The following is a 22,645-nucleotide window of genomic DNA, read 5'->3' on the forward strand; positions in this document are numbered from 1 at the left end:
GGGCCCAAAAAAAAATGTTTGCCCAGGGTCCAATCAATAGTAAAGACGGCCCTGGTCATTATCCTAGAAGATCCCAGCATAGAGGAAACCCACAAAAAACACAAGAAGAACATACAAACTCCATGGAGGTCATATTCTGGTTAGGATTCAAACCAAGGACCCTAGTTCAACTTAGCCACTGTGCTGTCATAAAGGAGAACTCCAAAGGAGAAATTCCACTTCTAGAGCTCCCAAGACCTATATGAATGTAGGAAAGCAACATCCACCCATACCTGACCTATAAATTGTAGGTGAACAAATAATAATTTGCCATGAATGAGTATAATGTGACTTTTGTGTGCAGATAAAACCAGTTTGCCGTCACCTTATATGATCATGGGGAAAAAGAAGAACATCACAGATGAGATGCTTCTATTGCTCCTGGAACTTTTCTCAATGTATAGAACTTCCAGCTGGTAAATCTTTCCCTGACTGTAGTCACTGTTTACATTCAATGATTGGCTGCATGTGGTGTACATCACATCTTTTCAAACATAGGTGTCATTTTCAAGTCCTCGTGCTGCAGCCAGCTCTGACTGTGCTGGAATGCTGAACAAAGAATGAAATATCCTCCTATGAAATACAAATGGATTTTCTTCTTTATTTCGAGGAAATAAAGCCACCCATGATTGCAATTGCAGATGCTCTCAGGTGTGAAGGGGTTAATGGTAGCCTTTGAAAAAAAAGAAGCTAAAAGGGGAGGAGAGGGGAGGATCAGATTTTAGGGAGAACTGGATCCCCTCCTCCCCAGGATTGCAGGAACAAATGGGATATTCATCTGGAGCCTGTCTATGCCAGAGAACCTCCCAGAGGGAAATGAGTAGAGGCTCAGGCTATAGGGCGATCCTCCTTATAAAACCCCTGTAGGCTCATCATCCCTACTACTGGGGGACTACTGCAGGGACAGACATGAGCAACCGACTGACTGTGCTGCTCTTCTGCCTGCTCCTGGCTGCTCGCAGCTCAGCACAGCAACCCAATGAAAGGTAAGGACGGAGACACATCCTAGGGGTACCATCCATCCCACTGTGCCCATCCAACTAGTACCTGGCTGCTCTGGGACCCCTCTGCTCTGTTTAACCCTTCCACTGACATGGAAACTGCATCGGAGCACTCTACAATCCAGCAAAATGCTGCTTATCATACATGACTAGCCAGACCACTTTCCCAAACTTACTTTATCAGGTTTCTCCAGAGGTGCAAAGTGCAGAACCCATAACAACTAGAAACACTCATCTGTCATTTTCTAGATGGCTGAAAAATGACACGTGGTTGCTGTAAGTTACTAAAGTCAACTGTCATTTCTAAATGAATGAAGGATAAATACAGTTTCTATAGCTTACTAAACCCTACTGTCATTTTTTAAATGGATGATTAATGAAATATGGTTGCTATAGGTTACCAAACTCACCTATATTTTTCTAAATGAATGAAGAATGAAATGTGGTTTCTGTAGGTTACTAAACCCAACTGTCGTTTTCCCAATGGCTGAATGATGAATTGTGGTTGTTATAGGTTACTAATCTCATCTTTTATGTTCTAAATAGCAGAACACTGACACATGGTTGCTATAGGTTACTAGACATATCTGTCATTATTGGAGGAGGGATGAATTGTGGTTGCAATAGGTTATTCATCTAATCTTTCAATATCTAAATGGCTCAAGGGGGATTTGTGATTCCAATAGTTTACTAAATTAATCTGTATTTTCTAAATGACTGAAGGATGAAACATGGTTGCTATAGGTTTACTAATCTCACCTGTCATTTTCTAAATGTGGTTGCTGTAGGGTACTAAAGTCAACTGTCATTTTTTAAATGAATGAAGGGTAAAATGCAGTTTCTATAGGTTACTAAACCCAACTGTCATTTTCTAAATGGCTGAAGGATGAAATATGGTTTCTATAGGTTACTTAACTTGTCTTTGATTGTCTAAATCAGGGGTCTTCAAACTATGGCCCTCCAACTGTTCAGGAACTACAATTCCCATCATGCCTAGTCATGTATGTGACTGTCAGAGTTTTACAATGCCTCATGGGATTTGTAGTTCTGCAACAGCTGGAGGGCCGTAGTTTGAGGAACCCTGGTCTAAATGAATGACGGATGAAATGTGCTTTCTGTAGGATACCAAACCCAACTGTCATTTTCCTAATGGCTAAAGGATGAATTGTGGTTGCTATAGGTTACTAGTCTCATCTTTCATTTTCTAAATGGCTCAAGGGTGACATGTGGTTGCTATAGTTTACTAAACTAGCTGTCATTTTCTAAATGACTGAGGGATGAAACATGGTTGCTATAAGTTCTAAATGGCTCAAGGGTGACATGTGGTTGCTATAGTTTACTAAACTAGCTGTTATTTTCTGAATGGCTGAGGGATGGCATGTGGTTGCGGTAGGTTACTAAACCTACCGGTCATTAATGAATGAAAGATAAAATCTGGTTGCTATAGGTTACCAAACGCATCTGTCATTTCCTTCATGGCTGAAGGAAGAAATGTGGTTGCTAGGGGTTATAAACTCATCTGTCATTAAAGGATGAAGAATGAAATTCAGTTGAAACATTGTTGCTATAGGATACTAAACTTCACACAGCAGCACTGTATACAATATACTCATAAAATTAGAATATCATCAAAAAGTTAATTTATTTCAGTAATTCAATTCACAAAGTGAAACTCATATATTTTATATAGATGCGTTACACACAGAGTGATATATTTCAAGCATTTCTTTCTTTTAATATTGATGATTATGTCTTACAGCTAGTGAAAAAACAAAATTAAGTATCTCAGAAAATTAGATTTCATAAGACCAATAAAAAAAAGGATTTTAAATACAGAAATGTTGGATTTCTGAAAAGTATGTCCATGTACAGTATAGCATGCACTCAATACTTGGTTGGGGCTCCTTTTGCATGAAATACTGCATCAGTGCGGCTTTGGACCTGATAAACCATAGTGGACCAACACCAGCAGATGACATGCCTCCCCAAATAATCACTGACGGTGGAAACTTCACACTGGATCTCATGTAACTTGGATTATATGCCTCTCCACTCTTCCTCCAGACTTTGGGACCTTGATTTCCAAATGAAATGCAACATTTTCCACAGTCCGTGATGATTTGGGGAGCCATGTTATCTGCTGGTGTTGGTCCACTGTGTTTTATTAAGACAAAACTCAGTGCGGCCCTCTACCAGGAGATTCTACAGCACTTCATGCTTTCCTCTGCTGACCAACTTTATGGAGATGCTGATTTCATTTTCCAGCAGGACTTGGCACCACCCACACTGCCAAAAGTGCCAATACCTGGTTTAATGATCATGGTATCACTGTGTTTGATTGGTAAGCAAACTTGCCTGACCTAAACCCCATAGAGAATCTGTGGTGTTTTTTCTAGAGAAAGATGAGAGACACCAGACCCAACAATGCAGATGAGCTGAAAGCCGGTACCAAAGCAACCTGGGCTTCCATAACACCTCAGCAGTGCCACAGACTGATCAGCTCCATGCCATGCCGCATTGATAAAAATTCATGCAAAAGGAGCCCCGACTAAATAATGAGTGCATACTATACTGTACATGGACATACTTTTCAGTAGACCAACATTTCTGTATTAAAAATGTATGTGTTATGCAATATTCTAATTTTTTGAGATACTGAATTTTGGGGTTTCACTAGCTGTAAGCCGTAATCATCAAAATTAAAAGAAGGAAATGCTTGAAATATATCACTCCGTGTGTAACGCCTCTATATAAAATATATGAGCTTCACTTTTTGAATTGAAATACTAAAATACATTTACTTTTTCATGATATTCAATTTTTTGGAGTTGCACCTGTATATATAAAGTATAAAAATATGTAAATGTATATAAATACATATGAAATGATTATTCTTGGTTAATAATTCGTTCAGTAGACTCCGCTAAAGCTGAACTCCTGGAAAAGTGAATATTCTCCCTTGCAGTGGGGCTGCCTCTGCATTGCAAGGGTTAAATGGATCTATGGGATCAAGAAAAGCTATTTTACTTACCCGATCCTCGCTCTTGCATGCCGTTTCCACACTTATATACCGGTCCCTGCAGCCTCCTCCCCTACACTCTGGCAGTCTGATGCCCTCTGATGTCATCCAGTACAATGCAAGGTCCATAGCCCTGTATTGGACATGAGGATACCAAGGTACAGTCCACCGCCAGAGCATAGGGGAGAAGAGGAGAGAGCCAGCTACCAGAAGTAATTTTTTTCCCTGGAGAGCAGGGGCAGCCCTACTACAAGGGAAGGTTTTTATTGTACTATTTAGGTCAGCCATTCTCAACTAGGCCAACCAACAAGTTAAGGGGTCACATCTCTGCTGACCGCTAATGAAAATGGCCACTGCAGTTGTTAATGCCTGCATTTATTTTCTGACTAATATTAATAATTTGCATTTGATGATTATTACTGAACAGAATATTATTATAGTTCAGGGTGCTGCTAAAAAAAAGTATATGGTCTACCATAAGCTGTAGATAATTGTTTTTAGTAGGACTTCCCTGAGACATGAAAATTACCTCAAGTGTACCTTTAGGGCACTGGTGCAAGAAACCATGAAAGGCCCCCCAGACCCCCTTCCCTTCAAGCCTGGGGCTCTTCCCACTGATCCTGGGGCCCTTTACTCCCATTGTGGGGCCCTTTATTACAGTCCCACAGCGGGACCCTTTGACAAGTTCTGCAGTGGGCCCCCTTCCTGCCATCTTGGGGCCTCCCCACAGTGGTGGAATGCCAGGGCCTGGTTGCAAGTGTGACCTTTGCGATCCGGGAAGTTCACCCACTGGTGTCAGTACTTTTTATTTTTTGGTATTGTAATTGTATTATTTTTTATCATTTTATTTTATTTTTTTACAATGTACTGACTATGACTCTGTCCATTCAGAAAAGGAAGGAGCTGGTAAATTACATATTTACCGACCCCCTTCCTGGTTCTCTATTGGGACACATCCCCTGCAGCAGCACAGTGGCGGGGGGGGGGGGGGGGACCAGGAGAGCACACAGGTGCCCAGAGGCAGCAGAACACAAGTGAACTGGATAGGAGGAGTGGCGGGGGCAGCATAGAGAGGAACCAATCTCCTCCATTTTCCTCCTGCAGCTACAGGAGGAAAAAGGAGGACAGTGATTTCTCTACATGCTGCCACCGCCTGCCTCTTCTTTCCAGGTGTAGAGGGAAGCCGCACAGGCCCCCTGGAGCATGGGGCCCGGTTGCAATTGCAACCCCTGTAGTTACGCCCCTGCTCCAGGATAAAAAGGTTGAGAAGGGTTGATATAGATCTTCCAGAGCATGTGCTTAACATTCTGTGGTCATTGACTTACATCAAATATTCAGAATCCATTGTTACCTACGAGAACTATTTAAAGCTGGCCATAGATGGAACAAAATCCAACCGGTTCAGCAAGGACCAGCTGAATTTTGATCCATCTATGGGCAGGCTCATTGTACAGAAGTCAGTTTCTGGATCGACTTCTGTACAACGTACAACCAGCCTGTTGGAAAATTTGTGCTTGATCAGTGCCACCAGCTATAGCTGCCAGTGCTGATGGGAGTATTCTGAAGGCGGGGAACTCTCCCCGTTATCAGAATTAAATAGCTCAGCAGAAGGGATTCCCCCTATCCACCTTGAATATGTGGATGGGGTAATCAATTAATTTTCCTTTGTTCAACCCACTGGTTGAATGAAAGAAAATGACTCATGTATGTCATACACATACCTGTCTAAGGCTTACCTATACACTGTTTTACTGCCCCAAGCCTGCCCACCTAAAAGCAAAACAACAACCTTGGCAGGCTGTGCACATTCTGCGGTGTGATGCTTTGCACGGCAGCAAATTTGGCACGTCATTCCGAGTTGCGTGTCAAACTTGGCCGTTCAAATCAATGGGACTGGACCAAAAACGTTATTTTCCATTATCCCTATTACCGGTATGTATTGGCAATCAGCAGGGAAAAACAAAAAAACAAAACAGTCTCCCAGATGGGCAGCAGGATTGCCTGCTAAATGCCTGACAGCAGTTGATTAGCCTTGCACTGAAAAGCGATCCACCTCAGATTGCTTTTTAGAGCATTGGCTACTGTGAATCTAGCCTTCAAATACCTTGTATACACTATTTTTGTCAAAAGTATTAGGACGCCTGCCTTTACATGCACAGATGTAAGATGCTTGTTTCAAAAACATACACTATCTGATGTCATATACTCTATATTGTCAAAAGTATTGGGACGCCTGCCTTTATACTCACATGAACTTTAATGACATCCCAGTCTTAGTCCATAGGGTTCAATATTAAGTTGGCCCACCCTTTGCAGCTATAACAGCTTCAACTCTTCTTGAAAGGCTGTCCACAAGGTTTAGGAATGTTTGACCATTCTTCCAGAAGCACATTTGTGAGGTCAGGGACTGATGTTGGAGAGAAGGCCTGGCTCGCAGTTTGCACTCCAATTCATCCCAAAGGTGTTCTATTGGGTTGAGGTCAGGACTCTGTGCAGGCCAGTGAAGTTCCTCCACCCCAAACTCATTAATGTCCTTATGGACCTTGCTTTGTGCACTGGTCCAAATCATTTGGTAGAGGGGGATTATGGTGTGGGGATCTTTGTCAGAGGTTGGGCTTGGCCCCCTTAGTTCCAATGAAGGGAACTCTTAAGGCGTCAGCATACCAAGACATTTTGGACAATTTCATGCTTCCAACTTTGAGGGAAGAGTTTGGGGATGGTCCCTTCAAGTTCCAACATGACTGCGCACCAGTGCACAAAGCAAGGTCCATAAAGAGACTGCGAGTTAGGCCTTCTCATCCACCATCAGTGCCTGACCTCAAAATGCGCTTCTGGAAGAATGGTCAAACATTCCCATAGACACACTCCTAAACCTTGTGGACAGCCTTCCCAGAAGAGTTGAAGCTGTTATAGCTGCAAAGAATAGGCCAACTCAATATTAAACCCTAAGGACTAAGACTGGGATGCCATTCAATTTCATGTACGTGTAAAGGCAGGCGTACCAATATTTTTGACAATATAGAGTATATGACATCAGATAGTGTATGTTTTTGAAACAAACATCTTTTATATTATGATTCATTAAAATACTTAAGGCTACGTTCACATCTTGGCGTTGCTATTTACAGGCGTTTTTAAGGCATTTTCACAGGCGTTTTTACAGGCGTTTTTGTGCAGGCGTTTTTAGATTGACATGTGACCAATGGAAAAAAATAAAAACGCCTGTAATCTGCCCAAAAAGAAGCTCATGTACTTTTATGAGCATTGGGCATTTTGCTTAAAACATCAAAACGCTCAGATGTGAACAGGGGCCATTGAAATGAATAGGATTTGTCTTGTTGGGCTTTTTTTTTAGCTGATCCTAGAGCAGAAAAACGCCACAAAACGCCCCAAAACGCCTACTTGTCAACTTAGCCTAAAACTGTATAATAAACAGAGCATGAGTAAATGATCACACATAAAATCAGCAATCGGTATCAGTAATTGTTTATTGTTATTTATTCTTAAGTATCTTAGTGAATCATAATAAACGATTTATGTTTTAAAAACAAAGTCCCATTTAGGTATTTTTCTTCATGTCAAAAAAAAGGACACACAGCGCAAATCGAAATATATAAAGTGACTGGTGCCAAAATTCTTGTGTAGGTCGGTGAAAACTGTGCAATATTGCAAATAAATAAATTAATAGTAAATAAATAAATTAAATAATTCATCCTAATCTGAATCATACAGTGCTGTGAAATCAAGTACAAATACATATGCGTGATAGAAGGCAAATCAATATACCATACAATGGTGCATAAATAACTTAAATATGAAAAAATGAATAAATAAATGTATTTATTTTTTTAATTACTTTTGAACAGCAGCATTTGGATTGAGGGTAATCCTCATACATCCATAGCGCAGTATTAGTACACATTTTTGATTTTTCTTCATGTGTTTCACCTTTCTTTATTCATAGTATAGTGGTTTTCACTGCTCTTTGCATCTGCACGCTGTTTGTTTTTCCCAAGCAATTGACTAGCCCTGCATAGCATGCATACATCCTGCTTCTTCTTCAAACACTTTCATTAATCCAGTTTGCTTCTCTTCCCTTACAATTGTCCCCGATCCTTACATTCCTTCTACCTGTGGAGAGCATCTTGCAAAGCTTTGGGAAGGTGATAAAGTGTGCTGGCACTCTCTATATACATATTCCATTACAGCTGATGTTTCTTCATGTTGGCTTTGCCTAATACCTCCCAGGACCCAAAGACTATCTACAATTGGTCATTATAACTCACTCCCTTTCCTCCCAATGTGCAAGGAACCCAGAATTACATAATATCCCTCACTCCTTTAGTGTCAGGTTTCTTAGTGTGAGACTAAGTGGTACTTTCGCTCCCATGAACTGGTATTAAGTTGCATTGTGGGCGTTTGATTCTTTAGTAAAGTCTATGTGATCCAGTCTGGCAATCAACGTGTGAAAGCTTTTAACCACCTCTGAGTTTATTCCACTCATAAAATTTCACTTTAATGCCATTACTTATCTTAGACTCACTTTACAGGTGAGATAATTCCGTTGGCTGTTTCATTCGATTTTATTACACAGCATGTGAACTCATTTTGTATTCTAGGTAATGCTTATTATACAGAGTAGCTGACTTACATGAAGCTGCCGTGCCAATACTAAAACAATAAAATGCTAGTGATCAATTTAGGGTCTTTCAAAAATAAAATAAAAAAAAAACAAAAATTGAAATAAAGAATAAAACATCTGCTACTAATATTTTAGGCATTTTGTGTTGTGTACCTATAAGGCTCCATGTAAACGGGACGTTGTAAATGGCTGTTTAGGAGCAGTTGGGTGTTTTTTTCAGAAGTCCCTGAACCCACCTCTATGTTATCTTATCTGTCCATGTACACAGGGTCGTTTACAGTCATTTGCAGGCAGTTGAGTTCAGGGACGTTTTTTGGAACGCAATTATTTGCGTTCGATCGCGTGTTTCCCGGCGTTTCAAATGCAAAAACGGGACCGAACGGGACCGAACACGATGAAGTACGTTCAGCCACATTATACGTTTTTTTTTCTTCCATTCAAAATCAATGGTTCCCTATGGGAGCCTATTGATTTGAATGGAAGGCGCACCGCAAGTCGGATCAGGATGATCCGACTTGCAGGTGCAACTTGCGCTGGGAGAATCTTGAGGGGGAACTCCACGCCAAAAATGGGAAAAAAACTGCGTGAGGGTTCCCCCCAGGTTCCAAACCAGGCTTTTCGGGTCTAGTATGGAATTTGAGGGTAGACCCACTCCGAAAAAACGGCGTGGGCCCCCCCCCCCCAAAATCCATACCAGACCCTTATACGAGCATGCAGCCCGGTAGGGCAGGAAGGGGGAAGGGATGAGCGAGCGGCCCCACCCCCCCGGACCATACCAGGCCACATGCCCTCAACATGGGGGGGGTGTGGGTGCTTTGGGGCAGGGGGAGCTCTGCACCCCCCACCCCAAAGCACCTTGCCCCCATGTTGATGAGGACAAGGGCCTCATCCCCACAACCCTGGCTGGTGGTTGTGGGGGTCTGCGGGCAGGGGGCTCATCGGAATCTGGAAGCATCCTTTAACATGGGGGCCCCTCAGATCCCGGACTCCCTCCCTTTGTGAATGGGTATGGGGTACACTGTACCCCTACCAATTCACCCCATATCAAGACTTTTGCATCTAGTACTTTTTAGAGTAGTACCGTGTTGTGAATGGTGCATTCTTAAAATGGTTCCAAAGGCTCAAGGTTTTTTTACCTCAATGCATTTTATGCATTAAGGTAAAACATCTTCTGGGTGCAGCTCCCCCCTATACTTACCTGAACGGCACCTCAATCCAACGATGTGCATAAGAGCAGCAGCTCTCCTGGGTCTCTCTCTCCTCATTGGCTCACACAGCAGCGGGAGCCATGTCAATTACAGCAAGTGAGCCAATGAGGAGAGAGTGGGGGGGGCAGGGCCAAGCCACTCTCTTGCCCCCCATAGCAAGAGGCCTGTTTTTGGGGGCACGTGGCAGGGGGGAGGGGCCAGGACTGCCAGTGGGGGACCCATAAAGAAGAGGATCGGGGTTGCTCTGTGCAAAACCATTGCACGGAGCAGGTAGGTATAACATATTTGCTTTTTTTTTTTTTTTTTTTCCTTTTTCTTTTAGAATTACTTTAAATAAACCTGTGACAAACCTGGGCAAGGAAAACTGAGCATGTGATGAAAAAGACATAAATAGAGGACACCTTGCATGAAAGATACATGTCAAAATGATCCTTAGATCCAGAGATATTGACAGCTGAAGTTACAAAGTTCAACATTTTCTGTAAAGGTGCAACTTGGTGCACCCCCCACCCAACTTTCAAGCATGCTTAGTCCCTCACTTTGATGTGATTCATTGTGATAGATGGACTTGCTGACCAATAAAGAGGCTTGAAAGAAGGAAGGAAGTGGAAAAGCTGGATATTTTGCAGGGAAGTGTAGGGTTTGTGAATACTGTATGTTTCTGCTGGCTATACCTCTGGGTCTACTGAAAATTTTAACATGAGCTATCCTCATAAGTAATGATGGCATATACATTTTTAGTATACGCTTAGTACACCCAGGTTTATGATAAGTTTATTTTAAAGATGCATAATTCGCAATACAGCAGTGCTTTCAAAATTCCAAATGCTACAGCTTTGCCACATTACCCACAGGCATCTAGAGAAAACTGAGCCTACCAAAAGTAAAAGATAAAGCAACCTCCTTATCAATGAGGTTGAGGGCTCATGCACACTGCAGCTCAAAGAAGCTGCTCCCACAAGCTCTCATCTTTTTCTGCCTAGAAACTCCCCTCCACGTTAGCCAATGTGTCCATGTGCCCTAAGGCTGTTTCAGCAGTTTACAGGCATATGCTCTTACAGGCAGAACCCCCCCCCCCCCCCAACAAACTCGCGTTTTTGAGAGGAGCTTTCGAGCAGAAAAGACGTCTAAGTGCCCAAAAACGTGCAAAAAAGCGTGAAAAGCATGCAGAAGCTTGAAAACACTCATTGAAATAAGGAAAAATTAGCTGAGGGGCGGGTTTGCAAAAAAAAATGCCCCAAAATGCTCAAAGAAGCTCAATAAAGCATGCACAACACAAAAAACACAAGCTTCTTCAAGCTTTAAGGCAGAGAAATAAAAGCTCACATGCCTGTAAAAGCAGCTTTTTTTTGAGCTGCAGTGTGCATAAGCCCTAAGAAGGTTGGAAGCAACAGGCTAGCCCTTGACTTTTATATCTGAGAACCACAAGATTTGGAGCCCTTGAGGAGCTCAAGATGCTAGGTATGTTTTGGCACCTAAAGGTGCTTGTTTTGGATATCTGAGGCCAGATTAGACGTTCAATCAAGTGATTACTTGTGTATTTTAACCACTTTGCCTCCGCTCACATTGAGCGTAATGCGGCAAAGTGGTTCGTTATCGTCCAGCGACGTAGACCTACTACCTGTTTTCATTCACAGCGGGAGTCGGGCCAGGGGAGGAGCGGCGGCGATCGCCGCTGCTCTGCCCCGATCGTCGGGGAATCGAGTGAGGAGATCCGCCCGCCTGTGTAAACAGAGCGGGCGGATCTCCTAAGTGACAGGGACTGACAGATCGGAGTGTTCAGCATAGCTGAACCCTGGATCTGTCCTTCTGTCACTCAGTCACCTCCCCCCCCCACACGTCAGTAAGCACCAGGCATACATTAACCCCTCCCTCTCCAATAAAATTAACCCCTTCACTGCCAGTGTCATTTTTACAGTAACAGTGCATATGTATAGCACTGATTACTGCCGTAATGTCACTGGTACCCCCAAAAGTGTCAAAAATGTCAGTCAAGGGTCCGATCTGTCCGCCGCAATGTCGCAGTCCCGCAAAAAAAATCGCAGATCACCGCCATTACGCGTTAAAAAAAAAAACACCAAAAATGACAGAAACCTTTCCCGTAGTTAGTAAACGCAATAACTTTTGCGCAAACCAATCAAAATACGCTTATCGTGATTTTTTTTTACCAAACATAGGTAGCAGAAAACAAATTGGCCAAAAATTTAAAAAAAAATTGATTTTTACATTTTTTTGGGGGGAATTTCATATAAAAAAATGTTAAAAATATTGTTATTTTTTCAAAATAAATGCTCTTTTTTTGTTTATAGCGCAAAAAGTAAAAATCGCACAGGTGATCAAATACCACCAAAAGAAAGCTCTGTTTGTGGGAAAAAAAGGACGTAAATTTCGTTTGGGTATGGCGTTGCATGACCGCACAATTGTCAGTTAAAGTCGCACAGCGCCGAATCGCAAAAAGTGGCCTGGACGTAAGACAGCAAAATCCTCCGGTGGTAAAGTGGTTAAAGAATACTAGCCTTGATTGGATTTTTGTACAAATCTGAAAATTTTGTCTAAAACCCTTTTAATTTTATAGATTTTTGTACTAAAGGTAATATTTGCACCTTTAGGGCTTTTTCACATCATGTGCTGTGGGACTATGTTGGGTGGCTATTCCAGCACAGTCCCACCACATGGCAAGGCAAAAATGTATTGTCTCCTGTGTGCCGGATTCTCACTACAGTGTTGCATGCAGTACTTTTTTTCAGCGCAGCGCTCTGTGAGGCAATCCACTGCCTTGCACAGCACAACCAGCAGTTCAAACTTTGAGATGTGGGTGTGACATTTCAATAAAGTTCGTTTGGAAAAACAAGAAAGTAACAGTGTTTTGTGCCGAGATTTTGGCAGTATCACACCACAAGGCACACCAGCTGCTGCATTGGAATGTAGCAGTTGGGGTGACCAAGCCCTTACTAAGCTTTACCTGCCTTGCTTGAAGGACGTCCACAGAGCTTCACCTCATTTACTAAGCTCTGGGGAAAATTCCCTAGCAAAGTGCAACTTCCCTTGCTAAGTGAACTTTTTGTTTTTTTTCTTCTAACTCATAACAGCATAAGGCTCCGTTCACATTGGGTCGCTCCGACTTAGGGGGGCGACCTGTGAAGTCGCATGCAGCGCGACTTCGGCGCGACTTGGATGGACTTCATAACATGAATGTCTATGCAAGTCGCCTCCAGGTCGCCCCGAAGTAGTACAGGACCCTTTTTCCAAGTCGGAGCGACTTGTGTCGCTCCTATTAGAACGGCTCCTGTACTACACAGTGGGAGTGTGAGGACCGCGACTTGTCAGGCTGACAAGTCGTCTGACAAGTCGGATCAATGTGAATGGACACTTAAAGGGCAAATGTGTCTTTTCTAAATAATAATAAATAATTATAATAATTTAAAGCTTAGTTTAACCACTTAAGCCCCGGAGGATTTGGCTGCTAAAAGACCAGGGGGTATTTTGCGATTCGGCACTGCGTGATTTTAACGGACAATTGCGCGGTCGTGCGACGCTGTACCTAAACGAATTTGATGTCCTTTTTTTCCCACAAACAGAGCTTTCTTTTGGTGGTATTTGATCACCTGTGCGATTTTTTTGATCACGCGCTATAAACAAAAAAAGAGAGCGTCAATTTTGCAAAAATAACAATATTTTTCACATTTTTTTATATAAAATTCCCCCCCAAAAAAAGTAAAAATCAAAATTTTTTAACATTTTCGGCCAATTTGTTTTATGCTACATATGTTTGGTAAAAAAAATCGCAAAAAGCGTATTTTGATTGGTTTGTGCAAAAGTTATCGCGTTTACTAACAAAGGGAAAGATTTTTGTCATTTTTGTTGTTTTTTTTTTAACGCATAATGGCGGCGATCTGCGATTTTTTTGCGGTACTGCGACATTGGGGCGGACAGACCGGACCCCTTACTGACATTTTTGACACTTTTGGGGTTACCAGTGACATTTCTACAGTAATCAGTGCTATATATATTCACTGTTACTGTAAAATTACACTGGCAGTAAAGGGGTTAACCTTATTTGAGAGGGAGGGGCTGTGTGTGTCCCTAGGGGCGTGATTCTAACTGTGATTGGCTGTGGCTTGAGCTGTAGGAACACTGATCAACGGTCCTACATAGTAGAACCGTATGATCAGTGTTTCTACACAGGGGAGAATGACAGGCAGCTTGTTTACACAAGCTGCCTGCCTTTCTCACTCTCCCCCGACGATCGCAGAGTGAGCGGCGGACATCGGGTCCGCCGGTCACACACGCGGGGGGGTCCTTGACCGCGCGGGAGCACGCCGCCGGCGGCGCTCGCTCGCTCCCCAGAGCCTCACAGGCTAGTGACGTATATATACGTCACTTTGCCTGTGAGGGGCTGACCGCCGCAGTATATCTACTTGCGGCGGTCGGCAAGCGGTTAAAAAACATCCCTCTCCCCCTAACCTCTGTTCTATTATAATTCTATCCTTTAAGTTGCTTACTTACCTTTCCATAAATTTGAATGGGGCCGTATGCCTAGCGTCTTTTAATGTAGTAGTGCGGCCCCATTCAAATCTATAGGGAATTTCAGCGGCAGCAAGTTTGTAAATAATTCTTTATAACAGATTTGTTCCTTAGTGATCAAGCCACATAAGTAAAAACATTGGAGCTGTCCTATTCCTGCATTGCATCCACCGCAATGTAGTGCTTCTGATCCATCGTGTCATTTGTCCCGGACAGTCTTGGGCTTTCAAAATTAGAAAATGCTGATGCTTCTCCAGGAAAGCTACACATTATAATTTTTAATAAAAGTGAACTTTTATCTTGACCAGATTTTTAAAAACCTTTTCCTCTGGCATACCTCCCAACTTTTTGAGATGGGAACGAGGGACACCTATTGGCAAAAGTAGGTAGGCATAGAACACACCCCCTGCCACACCCCCTTTTTATACAAAAAATAATAAGTTAAAACCAAAAGTGTTTTTTTTTTCCCCCTACTATTCCGTTATATTGGCTTTTGAAATTTATAAAATTTAGAAATTGGCAGCAATTTAGAAATTGGATGAAAGGTTTAGCACTGGGAAATGCTTTTTGAAGTGCATTTTATTTATAGCGATATAGATCAGACCAAAATGAGGGACAAATGAGGAGAAAAGAGCAACAGAGGGACTTTGCTCCAAATCTGGGACAGTCCCTCCAAATCAGGGACAGTTGGGAGCTATGTCCTCAGGTTATGCTCATAACCCTGGGACCTGTATTTTCAAATTCAATTTTTACATGTAGCTCCATAGTACATAATATCATGTATGTCATTACATCTAAAATACAAGCTGTGTAGTGCTTTGCCAGTGGGGCACTGGATAATGGTGACACAAGGTTGCCCTGTTGGTTATACAGTGGCTGTGGAAAGTGTGAATCCTCTGTTCATACGTGCTGGTGTTCCAGTTTACTAGGGGATTTCCTTTGAAAGTGGTGTAAACTGACTGTAGCTTCATGAATGACCCTTTTGGAGAAAACTGCGGTCTCATAAAGTGATGTTACAAGTTGACTCATTTTTCGAGATTGGAAAGCTGCTGGTGACCTCATTTTATGTGGGAGGTGTAGGTGTATGAGAAACTATCTCCATAACCACAACATCAGATGGATGCTATCTCCCTGTTTGTGTCTGATGGTTAACCTTGGATACATGCAGCATCTGGAATTATGTAGCGCAAACCACTATTTCTGTACAGAGAAGGGGTAGGAACTTTTTATTAAGATGCCTTATATGACAGGAGAGGAAGAGAACAAAGTAACATAAGGAAACACTTAAAAGTTTTTTCATTCTTACACAAACCTAGAAATCACTGAAATGCCATATTTTTGGGAGTTCCCAATTTCGTTTTTTAAAATAACACTGTTCAGTCTGCCAGCTGGTAAACGCAGGGACATGATGGAATGTATGGAAGGATGTAAAGATTAGTCCTGGGAGTTATCCGGGCTATAATGTACATGCCTATTTAGTTGACACAAAGAAGACCTAAATGATTTAAAGAAGACTACAGCCAGGACAAAACTCTCATATGAACTTAGGTGTTGTCAGGTTTTTTTTTTACATGGCACATTTAACCACTTAAGCCCCGGAAGATTTTACCCCCTTCCTGACCAGGCCCTATTTTGCGATTCAGCACTGCGTGACTTTAACGGACGATTACGCGATCGTGCGACGCTGTACCCAAATGAAATTGACGTCCTTTTTTTCCCACAAACAGAGCTTTCTTTTGGTGGTATTTGATCACCTGTGCGATTTTTACTTTTTGCGCTATAAACAAAAAAAGAGAAACAATTTTGAAAAAATAACAATATTTTTCACAATTTTTTATATGAAATTCCCCAAAAAAAAGTAAAAATCTAAATTTTTTTAACATTTTAGGCCAATTTGTTTTATGCTACATATGTTTGGTAAAAAAATCGCAATAAGTGTATTTTGATTGGTTTGCGCAAAAGTTATTGCGTTTACTAACTAAGGGAAAGATTTTTGTAATTTTTATTGTTTTTTTTTTTTTAACGAGTAATGGCGGCGATCTGCGATTTTTTTTTTTTTGTAGGACTGCAACATTATGGCAGACAGATCGGACCCTTCACTGACATTTTTGACACTTTTGGGGGTACCAGTGACATTACTACAGTAATCAGTGCTATACATATGCACTGTTACTGTCAAAATGACACTGGCAGGGAAGAGGTTAACTTTATTGGAGAGGCAGGGGTTAAATGTGTCCCTAGGGGCATGATTCTAACTGTAAAGGGGTGTGGCTAGTGATGTAACCACAGAGACATACGATCCTACATAGCAGGATCGTATGATCTCTGCAGTTACACCAGGGAGAATGTCAGGTGGCTTTGTTTACATCAGCCGCCTGCCTTTCTCCATCTGCAGTGGATGATCGCGGGTCACTCGTGCGGGGAACACAGTGAACGAGCGGGGCCAGGAGCCCGCCTCCGGCGGCGCGTGCTCGCCCCCTATTGGCTCGCAGGCGAGTGACGTCTATATACGTCACTTTGCCCAGGAGGGGCTGACCGCCGCCGTAAATAGTCGTGCGGCGGTCGGCAAGTGGTTAAAAACGAGTTCCAGTGTGCAAAGACTGAATTCATCTTTATGTTTCTAAACAATAAATCTTTATTAGATTCAAAAATGAATTACAAAATTCACTGAACCAAGTTAAGTGTCAGGTTTTGGATCAGTAAGAATAAAAGATTAGGAAATAAAGTATTACGGGTTTAAAGTCATAAGACCATCATATTGAAGACATAGTCTAGACCTCAAGAGGCATAGATATGTAAAACATATGGAAAGCTTCACAAATTTGCGTGTCATCCTTGCTCAGGGACCTTGCTAATCTTCCTTGTATCGTTCCATTTTTAGTATATGTCTTGATGAAGCGTGGACTAAACTAAGATTCAACTAAAATACTTATCACTGAAAATGTTTAATGTAAAAACCGACTATTTTCTGTTTCAATAATTTTTACTTCAATAATTTTTATTTATTTTTAGAAATTTCTCTTACAAAACCAACAATCATGCAGTCCAGTCTCTCTTTACAACTACAGTTAATTGTCAATATAATTACAAACCTTCCAAAAAAAAAAAAATCCAAATATCAGCTTACATCATTTTTTTACAAGTTTATCGCTACTGAATTATATATAGAAGTTATTATAACCATATAAAACTTATATATACACCAAACACAAAGCGGTAGTAATCCCATCCTGTGCTATTTCCAACATAAAAAGCTTTCCTACCTAGTGAACCTGTTGCTCTGTGTAAAACGCTTCCTACCTTATCCCTTTCTGTGTAATCTGTCCTTTTCTAATCAATGATGTAATCGGAGCATGCCCAGTTAGTCCCATTTTTCCAACAGGCTCCTCACACACTGGGGTTACGTCATTTCCTTTGCCTGACGTCAGCTCCGAGATACCACAAGACTGTTTCCCAGATTGATAAGTACTGGGCACACGCGAGATTAGGGACATGGAAAGGGAGTAAGGGCGGAAGTAAGAACCGTATTGAACACGGAAGATAGAAGTCAGAATGGCGGCTGCCAAGGGAAAAAAGAGTTTTATCAAATACAATGTTTTTACAACTAAGAAGCCTTCATATATTTTCCCTATGCTGCGCTTTGATTTAAAGTAACTTAATCAATTTCATCAATTTCGTCGTTTTTCGGGTAGAAGTATGAGAGTTTACTACCGCTTTAACAAAACAAAAAAAAAAAAAAAGGAAGGGAAAGAGCGAGGGACTGACTGGAGGCTAGCTATTATATTATTTAAGGGTGTATGAAATATATGTAAGATTTACTGCATAAGGCATGGCATATCGCTGAATGTGTTTTTCTGTTTCAATAATTTTTTACGAATGGCTTTTGTAAGAGGAGTGGCACATGATATGACGATACCTATAGGTGCTTTTTTCTAAGAAACCCTATTTGGATTCCTTGGTGAGTAATACTGTACATATACAGAGAGAGAGAGAGAGAGAGAGAGAGAGAGAATATAGTTTTGGAACCTGTCTGCATACCAAAAGGATTGCCAGGTAAATTTATATTGTTCTCTGCCTTCCAGAGAGCAGGTCTGCTCAATGTGCTCAGGTGCAAATCAGTTTGTCTGCAGTGTTTCACACTGGTCCAATAGGGAGGCATATCGGACAGTGGGAGGAAACCTGAAAAAATGAGTGCACAGGCATTTAGTACAGCCCTGGTGATTAGTTGATACTAATGCTGGAAGGATCTGATTCTGCCTACAGTGAGTACAAATCGGTGTCAAGGGGCCTGACCTGAGGGGGGTCATCCCTGACTTCCATGGCCTACTGCACCAGAAAAAATTAAAATTTTCCATTCTTTCTTTAAAATACCTTTAACTATGACAAGTAGTCATATCATTGAATGCCGATTCAGCTATTTTACCATCAACAGCATAATTAGCAAGATGTATAAAAATTTTATCAGCCGGCATCTGCCCAGAAATTAATTATCTGGCTTTTGACCCTTAAAGGAAACTCTCGTGCAAGAAAATATGGGGTCTGCATGGCTGACCTCTTCTGAAGCGGCTTGGATGTCACGTGAATCTGTGGCCTCAAATCAAATAAGCCCTAGGCAGAAAATAACTATGCTTATCAGGAGATCTAACTTATTGTACTAAATGCTTGTTCCAGAGATTCAAAGTATTGAAGCCACTGGAAGAGTTTAACAGCTAGCATCTATCATTTCAAAGCAGGTCAATAATGGCAACATGCATTTTTAACTCAGCACAAAACTTTTATGGACAGAGAACAGGAAGGGTACTGTATCTTTTTCAGGTTTTTATTACTTGTGTTCCCATTGAGGATACTTACCTCTGTAAACTGTAGGGTCTCGAGGGAGCAGAAAATAAGTATTTTCCAACACAAGCGGGGCAGCGATAGCAACAAAGATACCTTTCTAATGTAGTTTGAGAAATGGTTAGTGTAACGAGACCCTTGCTCGCTCACTTCCGCTCTCCCGACACTCTTCTGCTACTAGTGAGTCAGCTTGCAGATCGCAACGTCTGATGGTTCGCTCATCCAAGGCTCCGGGATCCGAACTACAGCTATGTGCCGTTCGGAATCCATTAGAACAAACACCAGGCAGGCAGGAAGACGTTTATTGGAAGTACACAACACACTTTTATACAGAATTTGGAACATCCCGCCCCCAACAACCGCTTTCCTATTGATCAATTGTAAAGTACATGTGGTCCTCCTTCAGGTCCTCCTTAGCCATGCAAATGAGGACTTGAAAATGAGTCAGCAGGGATTGGTCCGATAGCTTGTTTAGAATGACTATTATGTGTAATGAGACAGAAGCCCCAGGGGGCAATCAATGTACACAATACCCAGACACAGAACAATGGAGCCGCATGGAGCCGCCTGGAGCCTTAAGACAGGGCAGAAGACCCCCCACCGTGTAACAGATTGCAAGGAGGAACACTTCCGCATTCCAAGGTTCATGACAGTTAGAAATTCTGCCAAGGTTCTAATATTTTCTCAGTCAATTCAAAAAAATTGTTTTGGCTGGAATTGTATTGTCACTGTCTGGAGTCAGACTCAGAGGCCAGTAGCTATAGCAGTCGGACAGCACCCACTGACAAGCAGGACAGGTATACAAGCAGGTCACCCTGGCTTATGATACGGGTTCACCTGAGGTGTGGGGTCTAAGTAATAACCAGTATTTACCAGAGCTCCTGATGATGGAGATTGGTTTTGCTGCGTGTTAGTACCAGGTTATGGTCCTCAGGATCGCCTCACCAGGAGGTGAGCAAGCCAGGGTCCAGTAGCAGATATAGCAGGTAGGGATCAAGCAGAACTCCAAACAAACAATTCAGCCAAGCGCTCACTCCAAAGGGGATGACCGGCATGCTGCTCTCCTCAGGCAGGGAACTCCAACATGGGTACATAAAAGAAAAGAAAAAAGGAGGCGCAAACACCTAGTGCATTACCCGTGGTCACCATGATGAAGGGAGCTTGACTCCCGAAACACGTTAGCAGTCCTATCTACAGGGACATGTTCCATTCCAAGTGTGGTGGATTCTTGTAATGCGATTTTATTCTTCTTGTCTGTGAGTATGTTTTTGGCATTTTATTAAAACATTTTTTATGGTGACCACAGGTAATGCACTAGGTGTTTGCGCCTCCTTTTTTCTTTTCTTTGAGGGATCAAGCAGAAGCCAAAAGGTCAGTACTGAATGGCTGCAGGTTGGTTTTAAGCACAAGCCAAGGTTCGGTACGGTTACGGACGGTAGCAGGATAGACAAAAGCGAGATATTGGCTGGAGGGAGCACAATAATCTGGCAAACAGGAAGTGCAGAGACATGGCTTATATCAGTAAGTTCATGGGAGGAGCAAAGAGTTCAAGTTTCAAGACAGACAAGATTCAAGGCAGGATCATTTAAGGAATTGTCAACGGACTAATCCAGCAACCCACCCAGCATTCCAGGTGGCTTAGCAAGCAGACTCATTGTCAGACACAGCAGAGGTCCCAGGTTCAAGTCCAGGGCCTGACATGGACTTTACTGAATACATTTATTTGTGTTAGATGTGTTGGAACTGCCAAGAACACAAAATAACTTCAACTTAATTGATCCTGACATAGGTAAAGATGTCCTAGAGGCCCATAAATTGTATCATGTTTACATGGTCAGATTTCATAGAAAAATGTGCCTTTTACATCCAATTGACTGAAGGAAACCTAAAACCAATATGCCTTGCTTTTATGAGATCCCAGGTAGCTGTGCTTTTTATGTCTGACATCCTACGCTGTGTACAATAACATATGGTCGCAGTGACAGCTCTTCTTGCTCCTACTAAAACAGAAAACTGAGTTTAAATCATATGTGCTTCAACCTACCCTGTTTTTCCCGTGAAGGGAGATGATTAAATGTTTATATAGACTTGCCAAGTTTGTCAGCCTTTGTGCAATAAAATATCCAATATCTGCCCATTCCCCAAAGACTGTTCAGTGCCAAAGCAAACTTGACAGTTTATTCTGACCTGATCAGTCTTTCTTCACATGGATTTCAGAGATATTTTTTTTTTTAAATAATATAATATATACATTTAAGGTAATGCCCCATGACATACCTGAATTCTAAGGTTGTTAACATGTGAGTGGCTGAACATCATTTTATACCATTTATCCAAAGCTACAGATTATGTTTGTTTGACTCACTTTTTTCAATTCTTCATCACTCTAATACATGTATTGATTGATTTCCACATCGGTCAATATAGTGTATGGCTGCGGATCATAGACGTGTAGTAAGTCATTTCTGCTATGCAGTGCAGATGTTGATTTTTGTCATACCACTGTAGGCATAGAGAGGTAGAATGTACAATGGGCAAAGTGCAGTAATCATTTCCAATACACAGAATGATGTAAACATTTCTGAAATGTAAAATCTAACTGGCTGCTATAGATGGTGCATTAGTACATTCTCATTGCACTTTTCATGTATTAAATTAGCCAATATGTTCTATAGTGTTTTCCCACCACAAAAAGGGTATTATTGCACTTAACGCTTAACTTTTCTCTGTCAATGTTGGTTACATTAACATCTTGATCTCAACTACATTCTCTCCTGTACAGGCATCATTTTTCCTGTGGTGGAAATCTAACTGGAGAAAGTGGTCTACTGGGAAGTGAAGGATTTCCTGGAGTTTACCCACCTAATAGCAAATGTACATGGAGGATTACGGTATGTGGTCACCCCTTCTTTTTATGCTGTATTCATTTGTAGAATGTTCAGATTTTTTTCTTAGCTTTAGATTGTGGAAGGTTTGAATCTGTCAGCCTTTTACTGCTATCTGGGGCTCTATTGAGAGATTTGTCCCTATTTTCTGTCCTGCTGACAATGTTTTACTAGACAGGAAGTGTGAGAAATTCTCCAATAACACAAACAGAAACAGTAGATCCAAAAACAGAAAAACTTTACCAGTCCATGCGCAGATCCTGAACTTGAGTTTCCAGGATGGGGGTTCCTTTAACCACTTAAGCCCCGGAAGATTTTAACCCCTTCCTGACCAGGGTTTTTTTTGCGATTTTTTACTGCGTGACTTTTGCGCGGTCGTGCAACGCTGTACCTAAACGAATTTCACGTCCTTTTTTTCCCACAAACAGAGCTTTCTTTTGGTGGTATTTGATCACCTGTGCGATTTTTTGATCATGCGCTATAAACAAAAA

At 41.8% G+C, this 22,645-nt stretch overlaps 1 protein-coding gene across 1 annotated transcript in view; it reads left to right on the forward strand.

Annotated features, from left to right (window-relative positions):
- Nucleotides 1-784: 784 nt before the first annotated feature.
- The window catches only part of PCOLCE2 (procollagen C-endopeptidase enhancer 2), a 101,994-nt gene continuing 80,133 nt past the window's right edge, over nucleotides 785-22,645 (forward strand). Inside the window, exons 1-2 of the mRNA XM_082251378.1 lie at nucleotides 785-1,025; nucleotides 22,052-22,160. Of these exons, the coding sequence (XP_082107504.1) occupies nucleotides 949-1,025; nucleotides 22,052-22,160 (186 nt within the window). The 5' untranslated portion in view covers nucleotides 785-948. The remainder of the gene's footprint in view (nucleotides 1,026-22,051; nucleotides 22,161-22,645) is intronic.

This window comes from Pelophylax lessonae (genome assembly GCF_965119305.1).
Source record: "Pelophylax lessonae genome assembly, chromosome: 3".
Taxonomy (NCBI): domain Eukaryota; kingdom Metazoa; phylum Chordata; class Amphibia; order Anura; family Ranidae; genus Pelophylax; species Pelophylax lessonae.